The sequence below is a fragment of the Amia ocellicauda genome, chromosome 1, assembly GCF_036373705.1.
Source record: "Amia ocellicauda isolate fAmiCal2 chromosome 1, fAmiCal2.hap1, whole genome shotgun sequence".
NCBI classification, from domain to species: Eukaryota; Metazoa; Chordata; class Actinopteri; order Amiiformes; family Amiidae; genus Amia; species Amia ocellicauda.
In genome coordinates, this window is record NC_089850.1 from 32,612,259 (window position 1) to 32,639,027 (window position 26,769).

General features: G+C 35.8%; 1 protein-coding gene across 1 annotated transcript in view; it reads left to right on the forward strand.

Moving 5' to 3' along the window:
• Nucleotides 1-24,391, forward strand: part of bckdhb (branched chain keto acid dehydrogenase E1 subunit beta) — a 91,587-nt gene extending 67,196 nt beyond the window's left edge. The window contains exons 9-11 of the mRNA XM_066702240.1: nucleotides 8,117-8,203; nucleotides 23,525-23,671; nucleotides 24,040-24,391. Coding sequence (XP_066558337.1) covers nucleotides 8,117-8,203; nucleotides 23,525-23,665 — 228 coding nt within the window. The 3' untranslated portion in view covers nucleotides 23,666-23,671; nucleotides 24,040-24,391. The remainder of the gene's footprint in view (nucleotides 1-8,116; nucleotides 8,204-23,524; nucleotides 23,672-24,039) is intronic.
• Nucleotides 24,392-26,769: the final 2,378 nt, after the last annotated feature.

Here is a 26,769-nt window from a genome sequence, read left to right on the forward strand (position 1 = left end):
CAGAGTGTGTATGTAGGAAAATCTGTAACATTTTAATGCCAAATATTTAATAATTTAGCCATTGTTAATCAAATGTGCTGACCCTGAAAACCCTGCGTCCTCACAACCTAGTAAGCCAGGGTCCCTGTTGTGCAGTAATCCTAAAAAAGCCTGGCCACTTACACACTAGCCTTTTGGGGAATCCTGTTCACTGTCAACTATGATATAGCCCAGAATTGAAATAGTGATGTCCAGTACAGAGTGCAGGAGCACTAGTTGAGACACTGAGTCCCTTAGTGGGTTTTAAGAACATAAGAACATAAGTTTACAAATGAGAGGAGGCCATTTGACCCATCATGCTTATTTGGTGTCCATTAATAACTAAGTGATCCAAGGATCCTATCTAATCTATTTTTAAATGTTCCCAAATTTTCAACCACATCGCTGGGGTGTTTGTTACAGATTGTGACAACTTTTATACTAGACACTCCAAATACTGGAAACATTTCACCACTTCAGGTCTAGAATCTCTGGGGTTTATTTTACACATTTGCAATGTGAGCCACAACATATTGGGAACAGAGGTGCTCTGGAAAATATATTTCCCCTGATGATATGAAGTTTATATTAAACAAGTGCCAGTATTCCAGATGTGTATGTTGATTTTGAAATTACTTTTGTGCTTTAGGCTGAGGAATTCATCATGCTAATATCATAAACAGGTCAAGATCTCTCCATTTGCACACTACCAGTGCCTGCCAGCTTTTTTCTGGAGGACCTATTATTTCAGTGGAGATGATAATCACATTCCTGCCCTAATCCAGGCATTTTATTCTATAATAGCTCAAGGGGTTTGAGAACTGTAGCACTTCCAAATGAAAGAATAACATCTCAATAATTTTGCCGTGTAAATGCAATTTACTATTTTGGTCTATTGCCAATTTAACTTCAATTTGTCTGCAACCAAGTTATATTAATGATTTTTTTATGTTTTTATTCAGTGTGAATCATGGATAATCTTTTGACCATAAATTATCTCTTTGAAATCTCATGTGATCATTCTCTTTTCAATGCGTACTGGTATCCTTTCTATTTGCAGATTTGAGTATAGTGTGAAGTAAGTGTTTGTGACATAAATCTTTTTGTTAGTTTAGTCTGAACTCTTTATGTGTTAACTGTGACAAAACTGCTAATTATAAGTTTGTATAAGTACAGTCTACAGACGTTATGGCGAAATGACAGGGACCAAAAGAATGTCTTATACTAAAGAGAAAAACTGTGCATTTCTGTTAGTGCAGCAAAGGTCATCAGCAAACCTTTATGAATGTAACTACAGGTACTTAAACTATAGCGTTTACATTTTAGGGTAATTTGTGATTGAAGAAATAATTTAGCATACCAAAATTACTTATAAATTTGTTATATATATGTAAATATCACAAGGTAAAAAAATAAATATTGTCATCTATTGTACTAGACATCAGTTACTTAAAAATATGTAAATTAATAATGAACATTTATTTATTTACAGTGCTGAAGGCTCATTAAAGTAATGAGTCTTCACAAATTATCTGTTTCTCTATTAAAAATATATTACTATACTATACAAAACTATATTCTCTCACATTCACAGACTACAGATGTATTAGTAGATGATGGCTTGTAGATTTTTGTTTGCCAGAAACATCTACCCAATGTAACTGCCATCAAGTATTAGAGATGTAATTTGTTGCTGGCGGGTGGGTCAATATGTTAATGTAATCTGGGCTGATGTTATACACAGGCTAAATTATTCTGAGGTGGTAGTTACGTTTTGTATCATTCTTATGACATATAACCCAAACCTTCCATTTACATATTTAAATGTTTTCCTCCAGTTTTATTTTAATATAGCATACATTAGTGATTAAAACATTGGTCTGCTTATAATTAATGAAATTAAATGTTTGTGAATAAGTGGATGTCTGATTTTAATATAACGTAAATGAATTAACAAGTATATAAATAGCATTGTGATAGTTTACTCATTTAACACATTTAATAGCAGTTTTAATAACAAACTTATTTTTTAGTTTTTTGCAATATGTCTTCTCTTTTGGAATTGTGAACAATGTGTCCTTAAGTGAGAGTTGATAAATTCGCACAGCTTTTAAAAGCCAAACAAAACTCAGAGAAATGTGACTGATATTTGTATTTGAATTCTTTGAACTTAAGTTGCATATTTAAAATTTGAGACTTTTTCTCTTTGTAGTTAAAGGAAGGAATCTTAGAATTACAGGTTATACGGTGTAATTCCTTTACAAAAAATTGCAATTGTGTGCACGTAATGGAATCATTTAGTCAGTGTGTCTAATATGCAATTTATTTCTTAAAAAAGTTTATTTGCTTCTTTAATATTTCCATAAAAAGTGCTGATTTCAGCATGAGTGCAAACAATGCACCCAAGAAGAAATCGACTCCTGACTGAAGTCTGGTCTCATACTTCATGCAGTGGTTTAACGCGGGTGGAGTCTCTTCATACAGAAATGTAGGGTTATAGTAAATCCAAAGGGAAATGCTTGTATTCCTTAATTATCATGTAGATCTAAATTTCAGACGCACAGTCACAACAATACTTCCTCTCCGGACACACTTTAAAGTGACTTGCTACCAAACTAGATGTAATTTATTTGTTTTTCTTTTTTTCAAAAGACTAAAGAAAATACTGGAAAGGTGCAAATGACTTGACTTAAATACCAATTATGTGAGCAACTTAGTTCAGTAGACATCTTGTTAGTCTTTAAATTTTCTTTGTCTTTCATTGACTGACCTTTACATACAAGAGTTCTTTGCTTCTTGCCTGAGATATGTGATTGGAAAGTCCAGGTTGTCTCATGCAGACTGTATTGACCATCCAAATGTTTTTAAAATAAAGTGATTGCAATATTCAGTGCCGGAAGAGGATGTGTGTTGGGAGGGCTGTGAAAATGTTTCATTTAATTAAGGAGATTAAAAAAAGAAAATTAAACCACACTTCGGTGTTGTTGCCAAGCAAATGACAGTCGGCTTTATCTGTTAGTATTACATTTGGCCTTTTGCTCTGTAAGATGATACTGAATAGAATGTGCCTGCCCTGATGCTTAGATACAATAAAAATGTCAAGCCTTGCTTATTACAGCTGTCCAGTTCTGCACAATGGCTTGCTGCAGGTGGAATGTCTTTTGTGTTTCTTTGTCACTGTACATATAAAAAATGAAAAATAATACCTTTTCTTAATTTACATAGTTCTAAAGTCTTATATTAAATGTTAAAAAAGATTATCCCTTATCCAGGGCGACTTGCAACATAAGTGCAAACAAAGTGCAAAAATAGTTAAGTACAAGGCATCAATCATTACAAATTCAATTTAGCTAAAACATAGCAATTCAAAATAATACATTTTACAAATTCCAATTTACAATTTACACAAGTACAGTAAGTGAGGTCCTACATCCTGGACGGTGAAAGCTAAGTGCTGTCAAGATGTTGGGCAACAGTTATGTATTTATTGTGATTTAGTCTTTACGGATATTGGTCAAACTCTCTGGATTGACAGAATCCAAAAATCCAATTAAGAGTCCAGTTTATTGTTGGAAATGCAAAGGAAATCTGACCTCAGAATACTGTGTACAGTTCTGGGCAGCACACTTCAAGAAGGATATCGCTGCTTTAGAGGCAGTTCAGAGGAGAACAACCAGACTTATTCCAGGTCTGAAGGGAAAGTCCTGCTCAGAGAGACTGAGGGACCTGAACCTTTTCACCCTGGAACAGAGGAGACTATGTGTGGACTTGATCCAAGTCTTAAAAATCATGAAAGGCATCAACCACATCAAACCAGAGGAGCTTTTCCAGATCAGCAGGGACACACGCACCCGGGGACACAAACGGAAATTGGGCTTCAAGGCATTCAAATCGGAAAACAGGAGACACTTCTTTACACAGAGAGTAGTCACAATCTGGAATAAACTACCCAGCGATGTGGTAGAAGCTGAAAGTTTGGGAACATTTAAAAATAGACTGGATAGGATCCTTGGATCACTTAGATATTAATGGACACCAAACGAGCACGATGGGTCGAATGGCCTCCTCTCGTTTGTAAACTTTCTTATGTTCTTATGAAATCATGCTCCTGGATCTTGTTTTTCTTTTTAACCTAAAATCAAGTTAGGAGAAACGCACATTTGGAAGATTCAGAAGACTCCAAGATAGGAGTTCGCACAGTATCCCCATTAAATTGGGGACACAAAGACAAGGATTCTGCCTTTAATATCTTACAAAAAAGTAAGACTAATACAAACCTTCAGCAAAGCACATCATCTCTTCCTATCCCCTGCCATTTGAAGGGTAGAACCATTCTTGATACTGGATCTACATATACCCTTCTCCATGAATAACTATGGCAGAAGCTGAAGAAGGCTAATGAAACTCTGAAACCTTGAATGGACCTTTGTTTTTAGCAAATGGAACAGCTCAACAACCACTTGGATGGATTGATTTAAATTATACGCTTCATAATCAATGTGTTCTCTTACCCACTGTTGTTCTTTCTTCCGACACACTTGCTCTGTCTGTGGTGTTGGGTTTGGACTTCTTATTTTTTTTTTTTAGTGGCATCCAGCTGGATGTAGCACACAATGTTTATTGAGAGAAATTCCCTTTTCATTCCGAGACCTTTGAGGTGTCTGACTGGTCTTCATTTCATTTTGTATCCTTTCAGGGTGGCACCTTCTTCTCTCAATGCTTTGTATACTGTTATTGCTCCAACACAGTCTGTCATTTCCTCTGTTGAAAACATTCAGGATCCATGGTTTTCTATTAGTCGTGTGGTGTTACAATCAAATTTGTCTGATTCAGAGAAGCCTTGTTTATTGGAAATATTACAAAAGAATGATCATGTCTGCACAAAAGTCCAGATGTACCAAATGTACAGATGTACATCTTAAATCTAACATCTAATCTTAGACGCTTTTTAGGTCTTGCTGGTTGGTACCATTGTTTTGTACCAAACCTTTCTCAGATCGCTGAACCACTCAATGCACTCAAGAAGAAAGGGGCTAAGTTTGTCTGGACACCTAGATGTCAGCTAGCTTTTGACACCTTAAATACTCTTCTGATTTCACCTCCCATTTTACGACACCCACATTTCAAGTGTCCTTTTGTTGTATATACTGATGCCAGTAATGTTGGGCTGGGAGCAATGCTAGTTCAAAAAACTAGACCAGGCACAGAAGAGGTTCTGGCCTATGCAAGCCGCACATTGAACACAGCAGAGAAATTATTCCACTACGGAAAAAGAGTGTCTGGCGGTGGTCTGGGCTTTGGAGAAGTGGAGATATTATCTTGAAGGGAAACAGTTTACAGTTGTTACTGATCATTCATCTTTGTTGTGGGTGTTTCAAACCAGTAAGCCTACCACAAGATTAATTCGATGGGCTTTATGACTGCATGAATTTACTTTCAATATCGAGTATCGGAAAGGGAAACTTAATGTGATTCCAGATGCATTGCCTAGAGCTCCAGTGGGCTTAACAGAACTTCCTAATGCCAGTATTTGTGCTGTGGTACAAGCTAGTATACAACCTTCCATGGACTTTCCCCTCAGTAATGAAGTCCTTTGGCAAGCCCAACAAAATGATCCTTCAATCCAGACCCTGTATCAAGAAATCCTTGAAAAAGGGGACATTGTGGATAATCCCTCTGCTTCCTCTTGCTTTACAATAATTGAAGATAAAGTGTACAGGAAGACGTCAACTTTGTGCAAAGTCGTACATCAGATCTACATTCCTTGCTTACGTCTACAGCTCTTGCAGGCATATCATAATAGCCTACTGAGTGGGCATTTGGGCAAATTTGAAACATACAAACTTATTCAAGCAGTGGCTTATTGGCCAAAAATGTGTGCTGACATAATGAACTACATCAAGAAATGTCAGGTATGCCAACTTCACAAGCCTGAGACAAGAAACCTGCTGGAAAACTTCAACAAACCATTGTAGAGAGACCATGGGAAATGCTAGGAGTGGACCTGATTGGACCTTTTTCATGGAGTTCCCAAAATAATGTCTACTTGCTTGTTTTTGTGGATTATTACTCCAAGTGGGTTGAATTGTTTCCTTTACGTAAAGCATCTGCTAATGCTGTCTCTCACATTTTGATCAATGAGATCTTTACAAGGTGGGGAACCCCTGAATATCCTCTTTCGGATCAGGGACCACAGTTCATTTCTTCTGTCTTCCAGGAGGTGTGCGCACAATGGCATGTAACTCATCAGATGACAACTGCTTACCATCCTCAGACAAATCTAACTAAATGAGTAAATTGAAGTTTGAAAAACATGATTTCTTCTTGCATTGGATTACATCACAAAAACTGGGACTTTTTTCTTGCCGATTTTCATTTTGCCTTAAATTCTGCTGTTCATGAATCTACGGGTTTCTCTCCGGCCAAGATAAACCTGAGTAGGCCTCTTCATAGCCCCATGGATATTTTATTGGAGGTTCGAGACATATCTCCAGACCATCCTAAGTATGAATTTATATGCGAGTGTTGACACATGGACAGTTTCTCCCATCTCAGCCATGGAATGCTGTAGGCCTTTCAGAGTTGTCATTGACCGATCAGTGGAGGGGTATATAAATATTTTTTAAAGGAACGGAATATTCCATGGAGCACAGCCAAATCTGTAATTATGAAGTGGAAGGTATACGGCACCACCCTTAATCTGCTTAGAGCAGGCTGTCCTCCATGGGATATTCCATTCCTTTAAAAAATATTTATATACCCCTCCCCTGATTGGTGCCATTCCACAACTTTATCACAGAATTGTTTTTAAAGCTCATTGGTCTTCATGATACTTTTATTTTCTTTGAATGCTCTACCCAACTGTGGGACCGTACACATGCGTATTTAATCTGAAATCATGTGAACCACTTCTATTGCACACAAATGGACTCCATTCAACTTATCGTGTGAATACTGAAGGCAACTGGTTGCACCTGAGCTTATTTCGAAGTGACATTACAAATGGGGTGAATACTTCTCTAATGAAAACTTTTTAGGTTTTTATTTTTAACTGATTTGTTTTTTCTCTTCCCCACCCCCACATTTTCCTCACATGTGGATTGGAGTAGATTTCAGATTGTAACACAACAAAATGTGAAAAAGTCCAAGGAGGGTGGAAACTACATATAAATAGTTGTTTCATTTCCTGTCAAAAATCTCCACATTTAAAGTATTCACAGGTGGTAACTGTATAATTCTCAAAATAATGTTTTCCCTATTTGTTTATGGTATCACATGAAATCAGATTGTTGGCTTGTCACAGCTAATAGTCTTACGTGCCCCTTGGGACCGCATAGCCTTTATTGTCTATTCTAATATAAACGTATATTTACACTTTACCTTACTTAGCTATCTTCAAGACATCTGGCATTTTCTCCTATCCATCTTTAGAAGACCTGACAGCTCGAGAGACACAGCCCAAAGATGCAAAATTAGATCATGTTTAAGTAACTTTACATCTGTACACAGAACAAAACCTGCCTCTCTTTCATGAATCCATTATCTTTATGCTGATCCTAAGTCGTGTATTGGAGTATTGTGTTTGGGATCTTGACACACAGTACACCTTTATGTTGCCTTGCCGACTCTTCAGTTACAACTTTATTAAAGACTAGACTCAAAGGTTTTGTGGAGGATTCAGTGGAATTCAGTCAATTGGAAGTCTATATATTTTAAAAATGTCTCCTTTGTTCAGGAAATGTCACTCAGTCTGCTTTCATATGCACATCCCTGCTATGCGCACAAAACATAAAACAAGAACAACATATTTTCATCATTCAGATATTATACTTTTATTCACTGTAATGTGTAGGATTTTTTTCATAGTGATGATTTTTGGTGGGATTGTCCGGTATATCAGGTCTTGTCTTTGTTTCAGTGTAAAAATATATTATTTACCAGGATGCAACATGGTGACGTTTTGTATTGGAGTCCTTGAATAATTGGATTTCCTTTTCTAAACAAAAACTTTATTTTCCCATTTATATTTAATGTGCACTTTACAATAAGTTCTTCACAGAGTAAATTAAATGTGTCTGTCTTTTGTTTTTTCTTCCAGTCTGTGTCAAAGACCGGAAGACTACTGATCAGCCACGAAGCCCCGGTAACAGGAGGATTTGCTGCTGAAATAAGCTCTACTGTACAGGTAAAGTGCTCCTGATTTATCACCACTTCGATATGTGTTGTTTAGTTGGAGTCACATCATTAATTTCATTTTTTTCAACAGATTTTTTTTCTTTTGATTCCAAAAATGGATTGAGATGAGCCGCATCTTAAAATTGATGTATGTCTGTCAATGGAGTCTGTTTTGTGCAAGTAACGGATATTTCAAATATCCGTTACTTGCACAAAACAGACTCCATTGACAGTGTTGCCAGAAATTTCTTAAAGCTGTCCATGGTCTTTCCTTTAAAGTGTGCCAACAAACTGATGACTAGTCTATGTACATTGCGTCTTTTAATTGCAACCCATGTGGAACAAAGTTTAACTGGACTTTATGGTAAGCTTTAATGCTGTGATTGTGCACATGTTGTGGATTCTATAACCTTTTCACCTTGGCAAACAGAGATTAGGGTTTTATTCCAAAATTTCATTTTATAATGCTATCACTGTGACAGTATAAAGGTGGAATTAGTTATTTTCAATTGTACTGTGGAAATCTTCCATGCATTAAGAATAATAGTTAGATTTCAAGTACATTCAATATCTTGCAATTGGGTATTTGTGGTTATACACCCACCTAAAGGATTATTAGGAACACCTGTTCAATTTCTCATTAATGCAATTATCTAACCAACCAATCACATGGCAGTTGCTTCAATGCATTTAGGGGTGTGGTCCTGGTCAAGACAATCTCCTGAACTCCAAACTGAATGTCTGAATGGGAAAGAAAGGTGATTTAAGCAATTTTGAGCGTGGCATGGTTGTTGGTGCCAGACGGGCCGGTCTGAGTATTTCACAATCTGCTCAGTTACTGGGATTTTCACGCACAACCATTTCTAGGGTTTACAAAGAATGGTGTGAAAAGGGAAAAACATCCAGTATGCGGCAGTCCTGTGGGCGAAAATGCCTTGTTGATGCTAGAGGTCAGAGGAGAATGGGCCGACTGATTTAAGCTGATAGAAGAGCAACTTTGACTGAAATAACCACTCGTTACAACCGAGGTATGCAGCAAAGCATTTGCGAAGCCACAACACGTACAACCTTGAGGCGGATGGGCTACAACAGCAGAAGACCCCACCAGGTACCACTCATCTCCACTACAAATAGGAAAAAGAGGCTACAATTTACACAAGCTCACCAAAATTGGACAGTTGAAGACTGGAAAAATGTTGCCTGGTCTGATGAGTCTCGATTTCTGTTGAGACATTCAGATGGTAGAGTCAGAATTTGGCGTAAACAGAATGAGAACATGGATCCATCATGCCTTGTTACCACTGTGCAGGCTGGTGGTGGTGGTGTAATGGTGTGGGGGATGTTTTCTTGGCACACTTTAGGCCCCTTAGTGCCAATTGGGCATCGTTTAAATGCCACGGCCTACCTGAGCATTGTTTCTGACCATGTCCATCCCTTTATGACCACCATGTACCCATCCTCTGATGGCTACTTCCAGCAGGATAATTCACCATGTCACAAAGGTCGAATCATTTCAAATTGTTTTCTTGAACATGACAATGAGTTCACTGTACTAAACTGGCCCCCACAGTCACCAGATCTCAACCCAATAGAGCATCTTTGGGATGTGGTGGAAAGGGAGCTTCATGCCCTGGATGTGCATCCCACAAATCTTCATCAACTGCAAGATGCTATCCTATCAATATGGGCCAACATTTCTAAAGAATGCTTTCAGCACCTTGTTGAATGAATGCCACGTAGAATTAAGGCAGTTCTGAAGGCGAAAGGGGGTCAAACACAGTATTAGTATGGTGTTCCTAATAATCCTTTAGGTGAGTGTATATTGGCAAGCAACAAATCACTTCAAATCAGAAAAACAATTTTCTTTACTGACTTGGCAGTAAATGGCACAATTTATATCAGAATATTTAAATAGGCTGAGCAAGAACCCAAAAAGAATATGATTGATCCTGGAAATATTTGTTTGTAAGGTTTTGATCTAAATCTAGACATAAATGGATTTGTGAACGTGGATGTTTCTGTAGCCTTGATCTTGATCCTGCTTTTTATCAATACGCTTATAACAATGAGATGATCATAATGAGCTGAATGACATGACCTCCTCTATATGTCCTTTTATATGTTGTGATTGTCATTGTCCTTAGATGGAAAACAAATGAATAAGCAGGTAGCTCTAGGGGTGGTGTTATAAAGCTGGTCACAGGACCTAATAGCCCTTTTGTTCAACTAGTGAAATTGTTTTCAGATCTGCTTTCTACAGTACACTAGAATCATGTAAAAATAGTGTGGGAAGCTCCCCAGCTGATACTGTTTCAGTACTACATCCATCCAAGTTGTTTACACCAAGCTGTCTGAATTACAGCTGATAAAATACAACTATTTGGATATTAGGGCTGGCAGCAAACTGATTTATTTGCCGGTTTATGAACTAACTTCAGTTTGGTGCTGTTGATGCTCATGATGATAATCATTTTTCAGTTACCTTAGGGTAAGGAACCTTAGGGTAAAGTGCAGCTGGTGGAAGCTGCTGCTAGGTTTTTACGGTTTAAGAAAATTAAAATGTGCGTTCACTTGACGTTTTCTTACTTTATTGCAGAATGCATTGCTAACATATCTATGCAGTCCCAAAGGTAGATAGCATCTCTTGTATCCTAGGATGATTTCTCATTCTCCCACTGTACTTCTACACATTAATTATTGTCTTACTGTTTGATCAGGCCAGCGGATGCATAGTCCCTTCCAACCATATTCTCCTGCCTGTTTTATATCACATTTCAAGTGATTTATTTAATTAGGGGTAAGCTTAAGAAATCTTTTAATTATGAAAAACTGCTTCTAGTTCAAATATAGGTGTGATAAGACTTCAAAGAGGATGGAAAGTATATCCTGAGGCAAAACATGAAAGCAAGAGTGTTTAGCAAAGTTGGCTTACCTGCAGAGTCCCTCTGACATGATGTATTTCTGTGTTTGTATGTGTGTGTTCTATAATCATAATAAAATCAGTTATGTTCAATGTGATACTATCAATACAGGGCATCCCACAGAGATTAGAAAAATGGCATGGTTAAATGGAAGTGGAAAAAATGTTTACTTACAAAGTTGTGGTTCAGTTGGATTCTGAACTTTAATTTTCCTGTGTCCAATTCTGTCAGCATTTTTTTACTGTTGTCTCAAGCCAAATCAGGGTTAATGAACACCAGATCTGGGTTTTAAATGCCTTTGTGTAGCACTTATTCTTCAGCATACCAAAATTTCAGTGGTTGATATTCTTTCCATCTATATTATCCTTGTGAAGAAGGTAGATCTGGCGAATATTAGAATCATTCCTATGTATTAAAGCTGCTATAAAGTAATGAAAATAAACTGTTTGATGGTCAATTGCCTGTCTCCAAATTTTCTACCTGTGCTATATGTGTATATAGATTTCCCAAGTAAAGACTTTAAATGCAACATTCCTTGCTGTGGCAGTCTGAAGTGACGGTTACATGAAATGCTTTTATTTTCAGTTATAATGTGACTAATGATTAACTTTGGCAGTTGTTGTGAATTATATGAACAGCACTTAGTGCTGTTGACATGTAATTTACCTATTTACCTAACTGGTCTAATGGTGGATGGCTCTGTTATTTAAGTTTTTGCTCTGCTGCTATACATTCAGCCCTGTTTTTGCTGATATCATGGTTTGTGACTAATAACCAATCTAATGTTTTTAATCCATTCTCTTAGGTTAATCAGGATTTTTGTATTTAACCCAAACATACCATCCATGTTTTTATTGCTAAATACCTGTGAAGAGTGCCCTCAATGTATAACACACTTCCAGTTGGCTCGTACACACTGGAAATGAGTCACTCGGAAATAAGGGCTGATGCATATGGTTACATATAAATAATTATATAAAATGGGAATGTACTAAAAATAGAGGCTTTTATCTGAAGGGTGCTGGAGAAGATAAACAGCTGTTAATTAGCTTTAGTTGACTAGTGTTCATTGCATTCATTGTTAGAGTTTTCTTATAGATCTTGCTTTATACAAATGTGAAATGTTGTCTTTAAGTAACCGAAATATAGTATCAGTTAAGCTACCTCCTAACTAACACCTGGTATTAATGTGAGATATTGTTAAAGATTCAGATTTAATATATTTTGAGCGGTGGGCACTATGACACACATAGCCTTGAAGTAGCTCTGCAGCTGATTACCATGTTGCCAGGTGGTCCAGGCCTGCTGGTGAAGAGGTAACATGCTTGGCTTTAAGAATGTCTTCAATTACATCCTCTTAATATAATCTATTGACTTTCCAGTTCCAGTTTTGTAATGTTTTCAATGTGGATTACAGTTCATGTTTTTGTTTCTCCTGTAAAGACATTGGCATGTAGCATTATTATTTATTATAACAGAGATAACAGTTTTGTATAATACAAAGGATAGAATACCTTATATTTCTCATAGGGTGTTAGTCTAACAACTGCTTCCCTGAAGGGAAGTTTTAAAGTGAGATAATCAAAACATTGTTTTCAGCATTGGCTAATGCATCTGTGGAATTATCTGAGATTGTCAGTTTTCATAAATTTAGGAACAAAATGTCTGTTGGCTACAGACAAACAGCTTATTTCAAGTGGTGAAATATATAATCACCGAGATCACATTACATGTACTACTTTCTTTGGTTTCTCTTGGTCTCAGAAAAGAAAAGTAAAATAAGTTTTATTGAATAACCAGTACATTACTGCTTGAAACTTTTGATATTGTCCTTAAAAGAACAGTTTGTAGTGTAATGTATTATAAGCAATATAAATAACACATTTAAAGTTTGCGTAGGAAAGCAGTGGACTATCTGATACTGTGGTAAAAGCATTGTTAATTAATAAAAACAAACGGCCCTGATCTTCCTCAGCAATTTGTATTGCTTGTTATCAGTAAACTTCCAATTCATCCAATTCCACAATTATATGGCAGGAGTTATATTTTACACAAATCCAAGCTAAAATGGTAATAACAACAAATTAATTAATCTGCATTGTCTCCTTTAGCTTCCCAGAATAATGAGTACAGTAAAGCACCTTCTTCCGGCTCGCTCGCTCGCTCAGTCATAAACATACAACTCTTCATGCCTGGAGGTGTAAGCAAACATCAGAGAGTCACATCGTGCCCATTTGAAGGCCCAGCATCTACTCCTTCGCAGAACCTGCACTCCTGTCCTTTTGATTTTTGTTTGAATATATCAGAAGGCTTTCAGGCTTAGTGCGGCAGCCACCTTGAAGGTAGTGTTTTTGCTGTCTGTGTTAACAGAAGTGGCAGCGCAGTGCTGGGGTAATTAAAACATATTCTCCTCAGCAGTGTTGTGTTCAGGTCTTGCTGTCAGCCGCCGCAGGTCTTGGTGATGGTGTCTATTATTATTATTATTATTATTATTATTATTATTATTATTATTATTATTTATTTCTTAGCAGACGCCCTTATCCAGGGCGACTTACAGAAGTCTGTTGCCTGTCTCACCATAATGCATAGTTCAGTCGGAAGTGATTTACATTTACATCTCTCTGCAGAGGAAATCACTCTACCTGCAGATTGATGTGAAGTGTGTGTGTGGTTTTTTTTTTAAATACTTTGCTAGAGTCAATTAATTTCTATAAAAATTATTTATTTTTAATTTGTAATTGTCTTGTTTTATTTTGAATGTTTTTTTTTTGTTGTAGCTTTCACACTACCCCAGTAGTATTTTGTGGAAATAAACCATGACTCCTAAATAAATATTGTAAAGGATCTTAATGATTGAGTGCATTCTCTCTCCATTAAGAGTGGGTATTCTGATTTATTATTGTTATTGAAAAGAATATAGAAGAAAATGCATCTTCAGCTTCAGGCAGGCTGACGTCAAAGCTTTTTAATGGTTTGTTACCAGGTTAGTTTCCTTTAGTTCCTTAAACGTATGAAACGAAACTCTGGTCTGTACTGATTTGAACTTACTCTCATAATATCTAGCTGTGTCTGTCAAATGTGTTAGAATATTCAAAATCTCAGGTTTTGCTGAACAGCTGGAGTGCTGGAATCGTGAAGAACTCTGAGCTTGGCTTTCCTGTATACAGCACAACCTGTACTGTTGTGATTTGACACAGAAAGTAGGTTATCTGCAAGCCTGAGATAATTAGATCCTTGCAGGACCCGAGGTGGCTAGTGTTAGATGGTGCACTATTATTTAATAGGAAAGTATCCTTTATTTTTTTTAATTAGTAGAACCTAACAACATGTTGGAGCAGAAACGGCATTCTGTAGGAATTTCAGTATTTGAGTTGACAATCATTATGTTTATATAACAATGACCAGCTGGAATAAGAACTTCACTTTCTGTTTTTGTTGGGGGGATTCATCTTGTGATCCTGGATTGATGTCCTACTAACACATTTTGCATTTTGTATTTAGGCTAATCAGTGCAGATTTGCTTGTACTTGTACACGTGCATAAATGCAGAACATCATGACAGGTTTAACTTGTGTATAAAACGCTCAAGGATAGACTAGTCATGTTCAATTGCGTAATTATCTGCTTGAGATATATTATTAATTTGCTTTCTCTACAATCGTATATATAATTTACAGTTTTCATTCATTTGTATAGCATTGATATTTGGTTTTACACTTGTCTTTTTAGCTCTGTGAGGTTGGTGATTATTTAAAAATAATGGGGAATTCCCACAAACCATACAGAGTTGCCAAAAATAAATCATTTAAATTGGGATATTTTCCAGGTTTAGAATGTCTATATTCTGGATTTTCTTTGTAACCAAATCTGCAGATTATGACTTGCCCTGCTGTAATTCTGACAGTATATACTTATTATTGAATATAATGATACAGATAGTTCAGAGATAGAGACAGAACCATCTTCCATATTGTCTGGCAAACAAGTTAATTATGATAAATGAACATGCTAATGAATCAGATGTATTGGTTTCATAATGGTTAAATAAAGTTCAGAAACATACCTGTTTCTTTGTTTTATGGTGAGATTCATCAGATTCACATAAAACACGTTTCAGTATAGCACCTTTCTGATTTTTGTGTGTTTGTGTTTGTCTCCTTTCTTACTTTAGATAGGGGTTGTGCTAAAGAACAAAGCCTGAACACTTATCCAGGGACCTACATTTATCTGAATAAAGCAGCTCAAGAGTGACAGTCTGAATCATGAATATGTAACCTGAAATTGATGTGTTCATTTTCAGCCAGGACACTGACTCTGGCTTTGTCTCCATGGATTTCTTGCCTCATGATTGATTAACATATTGGATATGCAGGAAAAGATGTCTCAGTTTTCACTTTTCCACTTCTTGACGTACAGCAGTCTTTTATATTAGGCCTATATTTTGAATCACATATCATCATCATCATCATCATCATCTGCCTGTATCGATCTACTGCTGGATGAAAGCCTCCCCAAGAAGTCTCTTTTCCAGGTCACGCCAGCAAAGCTTCTTATTTCATCTTCTCATCTTTAATGTGGTCCTCTAGGTCTTTTTCATCTTTTGGGATCGATTATTTAGCTTTTGTTAATCTTTGGTCTGTTCTTCTTGAAATGTGTCCAGCCATTGTAACATTTTCACTCTTTCAATTATGTCACAAACTTTTGTTTGTTCTCAAATCCATGTATTTGTTTTCCTGTCTTTTGTTATTCTAAGCATGTCTGTCTCCATTTCTCTCTTTGTTGTTTCCAGTTTCTGTATATTTTCTACATTTAGTTACAAGGTTTCAGAGCCATAAGTAAGCACTGCTAAAATGCTTTGATCAAATACTATTGGTAGATTTCCTTTTAGTAGCGTAATGTTTCTTCCAAATGTACTCCATCCCAGTTTCTTCTTTTGCTTTCTTCTGTAAGATTTCTTTCTCTCTATGTATATAGATATATAGATAGATTGATTTGTGGCATGTGTATAGAATTGTGACATTGAAAGGGTTAAGATATTAAAATGGCAATGGTTTGGACCCATTGCAAAAAAACATATCAGAGATGGACTCAAAGAAGTTCTGGAATGGATCCAAAGAAGTGAAAAACTACAAAGATCAAATGCTATGAAATTACCATGTAAGAGATGTAGGCAACTAAAAGGCATTCTTGGAGACTGGCATAGCCTAGCTGTCTTTCTCTTTTCCGCAACACAAAGAACGGAGCTCTACCATAGTAGGGAGGACCAATATAAGAACATAAGAAAATGTACAAACGAGAGGAGGCCATTCAACCCATCGTGCTCGTTTTGTGTCCATTAATAACTGCGTGATCCAAGGATCCAAGAATATAACTCTTGCTTACAAAACTGCTGGGCTCACAGAGACCTGGTAATCCACAGGAGTCTGTTGCCTGACATGCCAAGGAAAGCACATTCTCAAGACCTAAAAACCCTGACAATGCTTGGCCAGAGCTGTGCCACCCCCTGAGCCACTGTTGGCTTTGACAAACAGTAGTCCACATTCAAATCAAAACGGTGTTATACTGGTGGAGCCACTTGGGAGACTTATGGTATCCTTGTTTTGATTCCATACAGCTGCATTATTGTGATTAATTATATTTGACTGGTTGCTTGAATTATTTAATCAGTGTTGCAAACATCTTAAATGTCATAATGTGTTGGTAAAATCTGTTTGATTTGTCATTTATTTGTATACAACTCCATACTGAAGAGGGTAATTTGGTAGAAACAAATACATAACTAGTGGAGAATGTGAAGGCAGACATTCTGCAGCTGAGCAGGGACTAATACTTGTTTTTCTTCTTTATGGAATTCATGTGTGGCTCATAATATGAATATTATCATGATATTTGAGAATAATCCTAGAGCTGTGGCAGTTGCTGCCAAAGTCAATTTCTGGTCTACAGATGATAAGTATGAGCTGTACTTTTCATTAAATGTTAGGAGATTTTTTCATTTGTTGTCCATAGAAAAATCCAAATAATATATTAATGATCAGTTGAATCTTCATTTTAAAATGAATCTGACAGTGATGCACTGTTTAAAAAAAAACACTAGTTTTGTCAAAATTCCAAGTTCTATGCCATTTTAGTTTATTTCAGTAGTATCTTTAGAATATTCTTAATTGCCAACCAGAAAGGTACCCTGTTTTCGTTTTGTTTTTTCTCTCTCATATTGTTCATTAAGCATGTCATAATATGGAAAAGCCAATCTACTGACATGACAAAACCTTATAATAAAATTCAGGTAAGTGCATTGTTTGACTGTTCAACTGGGAGATGTGAAAAGGGAATGTATATAATTTGACAGTGTAATAACACCTTTTCTCCCTCAACAAGTGTTTACAATTAGTCTGTGCTTAATGGAACCATTGTGAATCCTTGAAAATCCATCACTGTCAACACAAAGAAAAAGCAAGATTTCAGAGAGCGTGCCATGCTGATTCTCAATTCTGTCAACCTGCAGGCATTGAGCTGTGAGATGAGTCACAGCAATATACAAAAGAGTGGAAATATCAGATGAAATCTGATTTAAGTGACAAAGAGTGAAAATGACATTTTTAGACCAGGGCTTCCAATATCTATGCCAAGGCCTGCCTCATGCTATTTATCTTCCACAAATTAATACAGGCTCTGGAGCAAATACAATTTTCTATATTTTACATATTTCCATTTGTTTATTTTCCAGTTATTTAATATGTATAACCCTCTAATGTGTACATTAATCGCTTTACTTTTTTATTATAATATCAAGATGTTCTCAATTATGTTTTGGAAGAAGCCACAATCTCCTACAGACTTGATTTTTCTATACTTCATAAAAGCTTCCTTAAATGGACAGTGCACTAACATGTTTAATGATTTGTACATGTATGCATTAGCTGAATCGTTGGTATGTTTTGAGTCAGCCAATTTGTAAGTGTCACTGGATGTAATATATTGACACCAAAGGAATTAAAAAAACGAACAAACATTAAGCTAAGTGTGGAACTGTCTGTGAACCTGTGATCGGAATAAGATTGTTTTGACACAGGTGTGGCTGTGGAGGTAGCTGATTTTCTGCGTAGTGTACTACCGAGGTTTTGGTATTCTCTGACTCGGTCAACTCGAGCTTGAGTTGCAGTAGACACGTTAACTGTTTGCTTATCCACACTGATTTTGCAATGAGGAATAATGTAGCATTGATGGACTGTTCATAGTCACATATGCCAAAAATTAATACACCTATGAAGATCAAAGCTAAAAATAAAATAAAAATTTCAGATGTCTTAATCTCAAAGCCATTGGATTTCAAAGGGTAGGAAATCTGTATCAAGAGGATTCAAATTTCAATCTCAGGTTGTGTTCTTGTCCTCTGAAATGCTATCTAGCATATGAAAACTTTTAATAGACAGTTGGATGTTTTAAGCAGTGCTGGAAATCCCTTATCCTAGTAAAATGTGTACATTAAAAGTGTGAAGCAAAGACATGCTAAAAGATTAACAGTATTCTGAGGCTCTCTGGGCTTTGCAATTGTACATTTATAATTATACATAAAAAACCACTACCTCTTCACCAAAAACTCAGGAAGTGTTTTTAGAAAGATGGACCATATCATGCCAGTTCAATTGCTAAAGCCCCACTATGGCGCAAAACGGTTTTCAATCTGAAAATTGTGTGCAATGACTCGCAAAAGCTGAATTGGGACAGATGATTTGAAGTTCTTTCTAGGAGCAAAGCAAAACTGCAATCCCCACCTAGATTTTAAAATCTCGAGAAAAACAACCATATAAACAGTGCCTAATGTCAACTCGTAAATAATTTGGTGACTTCCTTCAATGAAAGGAAACAATTTTGGGTTCTGGATTGTGTATCTTGACTTGTGACTGACTGTAGTTTAATTTTACTCAATAAATGTTCTCTCAAAAGGTGCTTTAAAGTTTTTAGGTTTTAAGCAGAACAAGCACATTCATTCTGTTATCCATGCAGGTTTTTAATTAAGATAAGAGGACACTTTTAATATTAGTTTTATTCTGTATTTTTTCAAAACTGAAATGAACCCTCACTATCATAAGGAATTGAGTACATATTTATTATTCATATGAATTACATTTTAATAATCTGGTATTAGCTGGTATCTTAAGTTTGGTTATTGTACTGAACTGCTTGGAAATATCCAAGTTTCATTTCATACATATAACAGTAAAAAATGTATGCTGTCTATTTTCATTCTCCATGGATTTCCTTACTTTGTATTGTGCAAGAATTGTATTTTCTGTGAATTCATTGCTGTAGTTTTTATTGTAGTAAATATTGTGCATACTAAGTCAGTATATTGACATGCTATAGGCCTAGGAAAAACAAAGGGAAAGTAGATTAAAGTATACTATAGTATTGTCTCAACAAAAGTGAACTCTTAGGTTTATACCTGTCATTCTTTGTAATACAAGGCATATAAAAGGTAAAAAGAAAATCCTTCATACGGTCAAAGGTTTTCTCAGGGTTTCTTTTAGGATCTAGGATCTTTACTTTTTAACATTATGCCACACAGATCATTTGTAAATGTTAAAAGAAAACAAATTATAACATATATTGGGTTTGATCTATGATTGGAAAGTACAGTGATTTATTTCCCTACACGTAGCTCTCACTGCTAAATGGACATACTACATGACGCACTGTTGATGTCAGTTCCATAGCAAATGGTGATCAATTTTATAACAAAATTGCCACTTAATGGCTGTTTATTTTCCTTCCTTTACGTGTCAATCTTAAAAGGAATAAATGCAGGTCAGTGTAATAAATAAGCATCTGTATTTAACAAAAGAAGGGTGGGCAGGAAGAATTATAATTGTGAATTCTTTATCATTAGTATTGTTCAATGACATGTGACCATTTTCAATACTTTACATTTCGCAGATAGGTAAAAGTTTCGATTTGGTCTAGGCCTTAGTGTGATTATTATAGTAGTATCTCCATATAATTTGAAGAAATACTGTTGCAATAAATAGCCCATCAGGGAGAATGTTAATTCCTACTAATTAAGACTGAGCTGTTGCCATTATGGTATAAAACCACTGTTCACAAAAGTGAAACTGCAAATCCAATTGACAGAGGGAATCACATGCATTTAAATTGCCAAGCCAATGTTTAGTAAATCCATATGACTGCCTGAAGTACTTCCATGCCAGTGTAAGTATTGACCATATCACTTCCCCAAAATAAAAATAAGGCAGTCCTGTTAAACAGGGTTAATCCTGAAAATGATTAGATCTTAAACATTCAATGTGTAGGAATTTGATGTAGGGTTTGGCAATATATCAGTATCATAGTTGCACCACAATTTATTTTTAACAATGATAATAATATCATGGGGAAGAAATTATACTGTTATTTTTCTATTCACCATTTCCAGTCACACACACATTATATTATTTTCATTGTTCATTAAAACATGCACATTTTATATAAAACTTCTCATTAAACCATTTAATTAAACTGGTCTTGTCCATCATGTTCAATAGCATTGACTAACCTTCCCCCCAATTACATAATTCGGATCTTCACACTGTGACTTATTTAGTTTCTTAATCAGAGGGAACTAGTAGTAATGGTGGCTGAGTGAAAATGGAAAGAGCAGTACGGTTAATCTTCATCTTATTTTAATGAAAATGAGCTGATCACTAGTAAAGTAGCATCTTCAGTGATGTGGAAGTTTTTTCCAATTGAAAACAACAGATCTTGAGCAAAGTACCGCCATTTGTAATCTATGTTTGAAAGGCCAGGAAGCAAAAGGATGCAACATGTCAAATGTGAAAAAAATATTGAGATATACCATATGTTGCCTGTTGAATTTAGAATACCGCAATATATCTTTTGGGCCATATTGCCCAGCCCTAATTTTAGTGGAACTAGAAACTAAATTGTCAAGATCCATAAAATGTATACCTTTCAGCTTATTATGGATATGAACTCTACCTGACCAATTACTGACCATTTACTTTGAGAAACTGTGGATTTCCTGAGAATGGACTTCCGATCATTTTAAAAGTCCCAAGACTCTTCTTGATGTCCCAACAACTAAAGATTTAGGTTATAAAAATAGTTGTATGCAACAATGATAATGTTTTACTAGGCTTTGTCCTGCTTGGTCAACACTTTCTATTTCCGATATCAAAGGGGTTTCTTTATTGCCACAGTACGTTTAAGCAGATTCAGCTCAATGTGGAAAGCAGTAAGCGCCTTTACTCAGTCAAAGTGCATTACTGTAAATCTCTTGCGATGGGAGCACGTGACCCACTGCCCCTGACCTTCTTTTTAAAACACAATGGTCACCTCTCCTAAATCTATAGCTCTTTCATCATTAGTGCTTTACCTACTGAAAAATGCCTAACCACTAGTGACAGGATGAACTGCCCAGGTTACTTGAGGATAAAACATGTATTGATAAAATTATATATTAGGGCTGTCAAAATTAACGCGTTAATAACGCATTAACGCAAATTAATTTTAAAGGCACTAATTTTATTAATGCAGCGTGCATTGGAGAAATGGAGATGCAGCCATAGCGAGCCATAGACAGGAAAGGATGCAGCAGCAAACAGAAATGGAGAAAGAAAAAGGGCTTCTGAACGTAAAATTCATATACAAAACGATGTCTGATGGTTCTGTCGACAAGACAAAAGTTTGCATTTATTGTTTGTCTGCATTTATTTATGTGATATGCTAGACTTGCCAGTTACAGACCTTGCAGTTAGTTATTACTTAGTTATTTATTAAGGCTTTTTAAAAATTTTGGCAGATACGTGATCTGGGTATGTAAAAAAATATAAAACATTAAAAAAAGAACAAAAAACATATACGGCTGTTTTCACAGACCCATTAGCTCTGGTCACAGATGACTTAATGTTATTTTAGGTAGAATAGTCCTAGACCTGTATCAAGCTCTGTGAAACCAGCTAATAGCGTGCTGTAATATTGCAGTTATGTGTGTGGAATAAATAATGTACAAAACTTTAATCTCCCCAGTTTCAGATTGCAATTCATTAGCCATCTCTTTAATTATTTGATGTATTGAATGTTAACAACCCATACATAAATGTATTTCAAATAGTTTGTACTGCCCTGAATGTAGGGGCTGAGGGGGCACTGAAGAGCTACATTTCATACTGTGATAAGGCACATGTTTCTCCTTATTGTTAAGTCCCTCAGAATTGTTCTGTAAATTTGATCTCATCTGTGTGTGAAACACAACACACTAAAACATTTTTACTGTCAGGCTTAATTTTATCGTACAGGAGAACACAATTTGTGATAAGGGCAGTGCAACTGCGAGCTTTACAAGCTTGTCAAACCCTATGAAAGTGTCAGTTCTGTTGCCTGAGGAAACCACAATCACATTCAGTGTCAGTTTACAACACACAACCAATGCTTACGTTGGGTGGCATCTTCCCAAGAATATCAGGGAATGAGTGTACATCTACATCTGTCCAAAAAAAAAAAAAAAAGTATAGCTGAAACAGGTTCTTTTCTTCCTACGCCTTACAGATGACAACTATGCTATGACAAATCTATGCCATGACAAAACCATAAAGAGTAAGATGGACATGAGTGACGCGTGTTACCTCAGAAACACGTACTTTATGGGGGGTGCTGGAGGAAGCGCTGTCATCTTAGTGCACTACATTGCCATGGCAACTGAACCATCATTTAATTTCAGTCTCAAATGTCAATTTAAGAAGGCTAAAAGCAGCAAATGCTGAATTATTAAATTTTACAGTGTCATAAATCAAAATATGTTGCTTCAGGACAGCAACTTATTTTTTCTTTAAATAAAACATCTGTCTCATTTGGTATCCTTTCTTCCACTAAAGTTTAATAATAAATATTTTAATAACCAATGTCATTTCCTCACAGAATTCCCCCTATAAGACACCTAGATTACAAACGCCTATATATATTTAAATATGGCAAAACTAGTTCATATAAGTTTCGATTTAATGGGAAATGGATCACTATAAAACTATTTTACTATAGAGGTAATATAAATGCAAATTCAAGGATAAGTTATAAGTGACTAGAAATGTGGTAAACTTACTTTCGTATTCCCCTATATATTGTCAGTGTTTGTGATTAGGAGGAGAAATGCAACCAATTTATGTATTTATTTGGTTGTTTTATTTTACTTTATTTAACATATTTTTAGATTTCTTCGAATATAAATACCAAGCCAGCTTAATTTGATAGCATTTGCATAAGCAGGGCTTTTTTCACAGAACAAAACACTTCTGAATTAAACACAAATGCTGAATTGCATTTTATAATCACTTTTTCTATGTATTGATGGAGTGCTTAACCGATAATTGTCTTGTATCCTGTTTCTGTCTTAACAGGAGGAATGCTTTCTGAACCTCGAGGCCCCGATTGCTCGAGTGTGTGGCTACGACACCCCGTTCCCTCACATCTTTGAGCCCTTTTACATACCTGACAAATGGAAATGCTTTGATGCGGTTAAGAAGATGATAAACTACTAATAAAAGGTAGGGAAAAATATATGGATAGTGTATAGGGTATTCTATAGTGGTGTATAGAATGATGGGGTTCACTGGCTGTTGGCACTAAGCTGTTGTAGCCTATGCAATAAGGAAGGAAAAATAAATCCTTTTTCTTAAAGCTGTCAGTTTCTCCAAGGCACCTGTCATATTTGTTTTCTGTTCTGATCCTGCTGATTTAATCAGGATTAATCTAAAAATACATGCAGTAAGAGTCAGTACATTCTTTGTCCTTAGAAACTCCAAAGAAAGATTGCATTGTTGTGCCAGAGGCGTGCATTTCATTTAGGAATATTTCTCTGCAGCTGTATATGACAATATGTTTAAATGGATGTCACCTGCTGCTTCCGTTTCAGGGCCTGCAGGGCTTGCTAAGCTCCAGCCCAACATGGTCGATCTGCTCCACCCAAGGAACTCCTCTACCTACTGATCTCATTAATCTTCCAGCTCCTGAGACTTTGTGAACTTGTGAGGAAGAGCTGAGTGTCTTCTTGGTTTCATTTGTATTCTCTACATGATCAGTGGTTTTAGATTAGTGTGGTTTAGAGTTCACCGGTGATAAGGAGGATAGAGGGGCATTCTGTAGAATCTCCTTTGGTAGCGCTCTGTACCGAGTCTGTTGAATTAGTGTGCTGTAGTCTATTTTGTTGTGAGTGTCTTCACTGTAAGGCAGTTTGTTTTATTGAATAAAAAACACTAACATTTAAACTGCGTGTGTGTTTTGTGTCGTATGGCGCTGCAAAGAAAGCAATATTGTGTTGAGTCAGTAATGTCTGGTGTTCCTTCGTAAAGTAGCAGATGTGGTGAAGATGTGTGTCTCCCTGGTTCTACATGAACTGCAGTTAAGTAACAAAACGTATAAACCACAGCTCCTCATTTTTTTCTCTTTTTATTATATTAGGGCTACTACTTTCAGATGAAGCAAAAATAAGTTACTTATATTAATGCCAGAAATTATGCTAGTTTTATGAGAGGTTTCTAGTTATTGGCATCCCTCGCTATTCATAACCATATTATATAACACATTAATGTCCTAAAACGTTTTTTGCAGTGCTCCATATAAGCGACCTCTACTATCTAAGGCTAAACTGCAAAGCAAGTGAAAGGTTGCCCAAGTACACGGCCACTCACTATATTTATAGCTCTGTATATATTATGCTCTCAATATATCTGTAAAGCTTGCAGTAATGTTTATAATACTTTTAAACATTTTATTTCTCATAAGATTGTATATATTGTATAGTGTAAATAAGAACATGTACTAATCCTCAATTCATAATCAAAACATTGAGCATGCTATATTGAATCTCTATAAGACAGTTGAAATGTTTATTTTACATTTTGGAACATGAGGAAGTTTGGGCTTCCTTTACAGAAAAAAATAATAATAATGGATCTGTCTTCGTCTCTGAAAAGCAGTATGAATGCAGTATGGTCCACAGTAACAAAGATTTTACGCCTAAGGCTTTTTTGTCAGGAGCTAGCTGAAACAAATGCGTCTGAGGTTTCAGCACAAACCGTAGGAATGGAATGAGAGAGAAGGAATTAGGGTCAGGTTGCTTGAATGAAACCCTTCATCAGAATGGTCAGAAGGAAACATTTGCTTTTGGCAGTTATACCTGCAGGAGTCACAGGACCTTCAAAGAAAAAATTAAAAGTACAAGATATTCAGGATTTTTAGACTTAAGATTTAGCATTAATAACAGTTTGAACAAGTATGGAATTATATCTTTGTTTAGAAAAAAACAATATATGTGGAAAAGTATGATGTTATATTTACAATATTGTGAATGTTTAGTATATACTTTAATTGGGATTTCCATTGCATGCCTTTTTCAATATACTGTAGATCATCAAATATCTCGAACAAGAGCCAGTTCCAGAGCTGCCCAACCCAGCATTAATACAGCCCCCAACCCAGCCACTGAGATATTTGGATCCTGAGAATAAAATAACCACAGCTTGTTCTGTTTCTTATAATATTTGTCATTTTAGACCTATACTTCATTAAATGTTCTATAGTCATCTGCTTTAGTTTGGAAAGCTGGCTATTCTTCCTAATATACATTTTATAAATGGAATAAAAATTTGAAAACGTGTCAGTACTTTGTAGATTCAATTCACTGATTGTTAAATGCTGCAGTATAACTTTATTTGCTGTTTCAATAGTTGGGTTAACGAGCAGAGCCAAAAAGAGATTCGCTTTTTAAAAGCAATAAAATGGGGGCAGAAAAACTTGGCATCTTGAAAGTATACTTATAGAGTATGGTTGAGTTCTATTTAAAGGCCGAACAATGCATTTAAGTTCACTTGTTCTACTACTGAAGGCTGAAATCAGGAAGATTACAGCATATATAATGATAAAGGTTTCTCAAATATTAACGTAAAACAGGAATTGCCACGTAAAGAGGACCACCCTGCAAAACAAAAGGTCGGGGGAGTCGGTGGCCGGTCTGTTGTTAAATCAGGGCTGCATGTACTGTGAAGTGAATTTAGGTTTTCAAAGAATGAACCATAAACACCATCGGAAACAGGATAGCAACTCATTTAGACAGAAGACACAAAGCTTTTTAAAATAAATAATAATCAACCAAAAAGTAGGCTTGGAATATTTTGAATTTTTGATTCATTTAACCCACAGGGTACTACAGCGTGCTGCTAGATACAAGATCTGCCGTAAATTCTGCCACACATGATTTTTATTTTATTTCACATAGCAACAAATGGTCTTAACGAACAGCAGAGAGGCTTGTTATTTAAATTAACCAATAAAAAATATTTAAAAATACATTGTTTGTATTAGCTAAAAAAATTGTCTCCCAGCAAGGGTTAAAGCCTGTAAAATACGATTTGTTAGAACATAAAGTTTACAAACAAGAGGCCGTTCGACCCATTGTGCTCGTTTGGTGTCCATTAATAACTAATGTTAATGTCTTCCATTTCCGTAAAAAAATAAAAATAAATCAGATGTTATATTAATTAATTTATAGTGATTTAAGAGTCTTGAAGGTCTTGTTTTCTGATCATTTCTGGAATGTGTGGATGACAGAATTACTACATTAAGGGATTATATTCAATTTGCTATT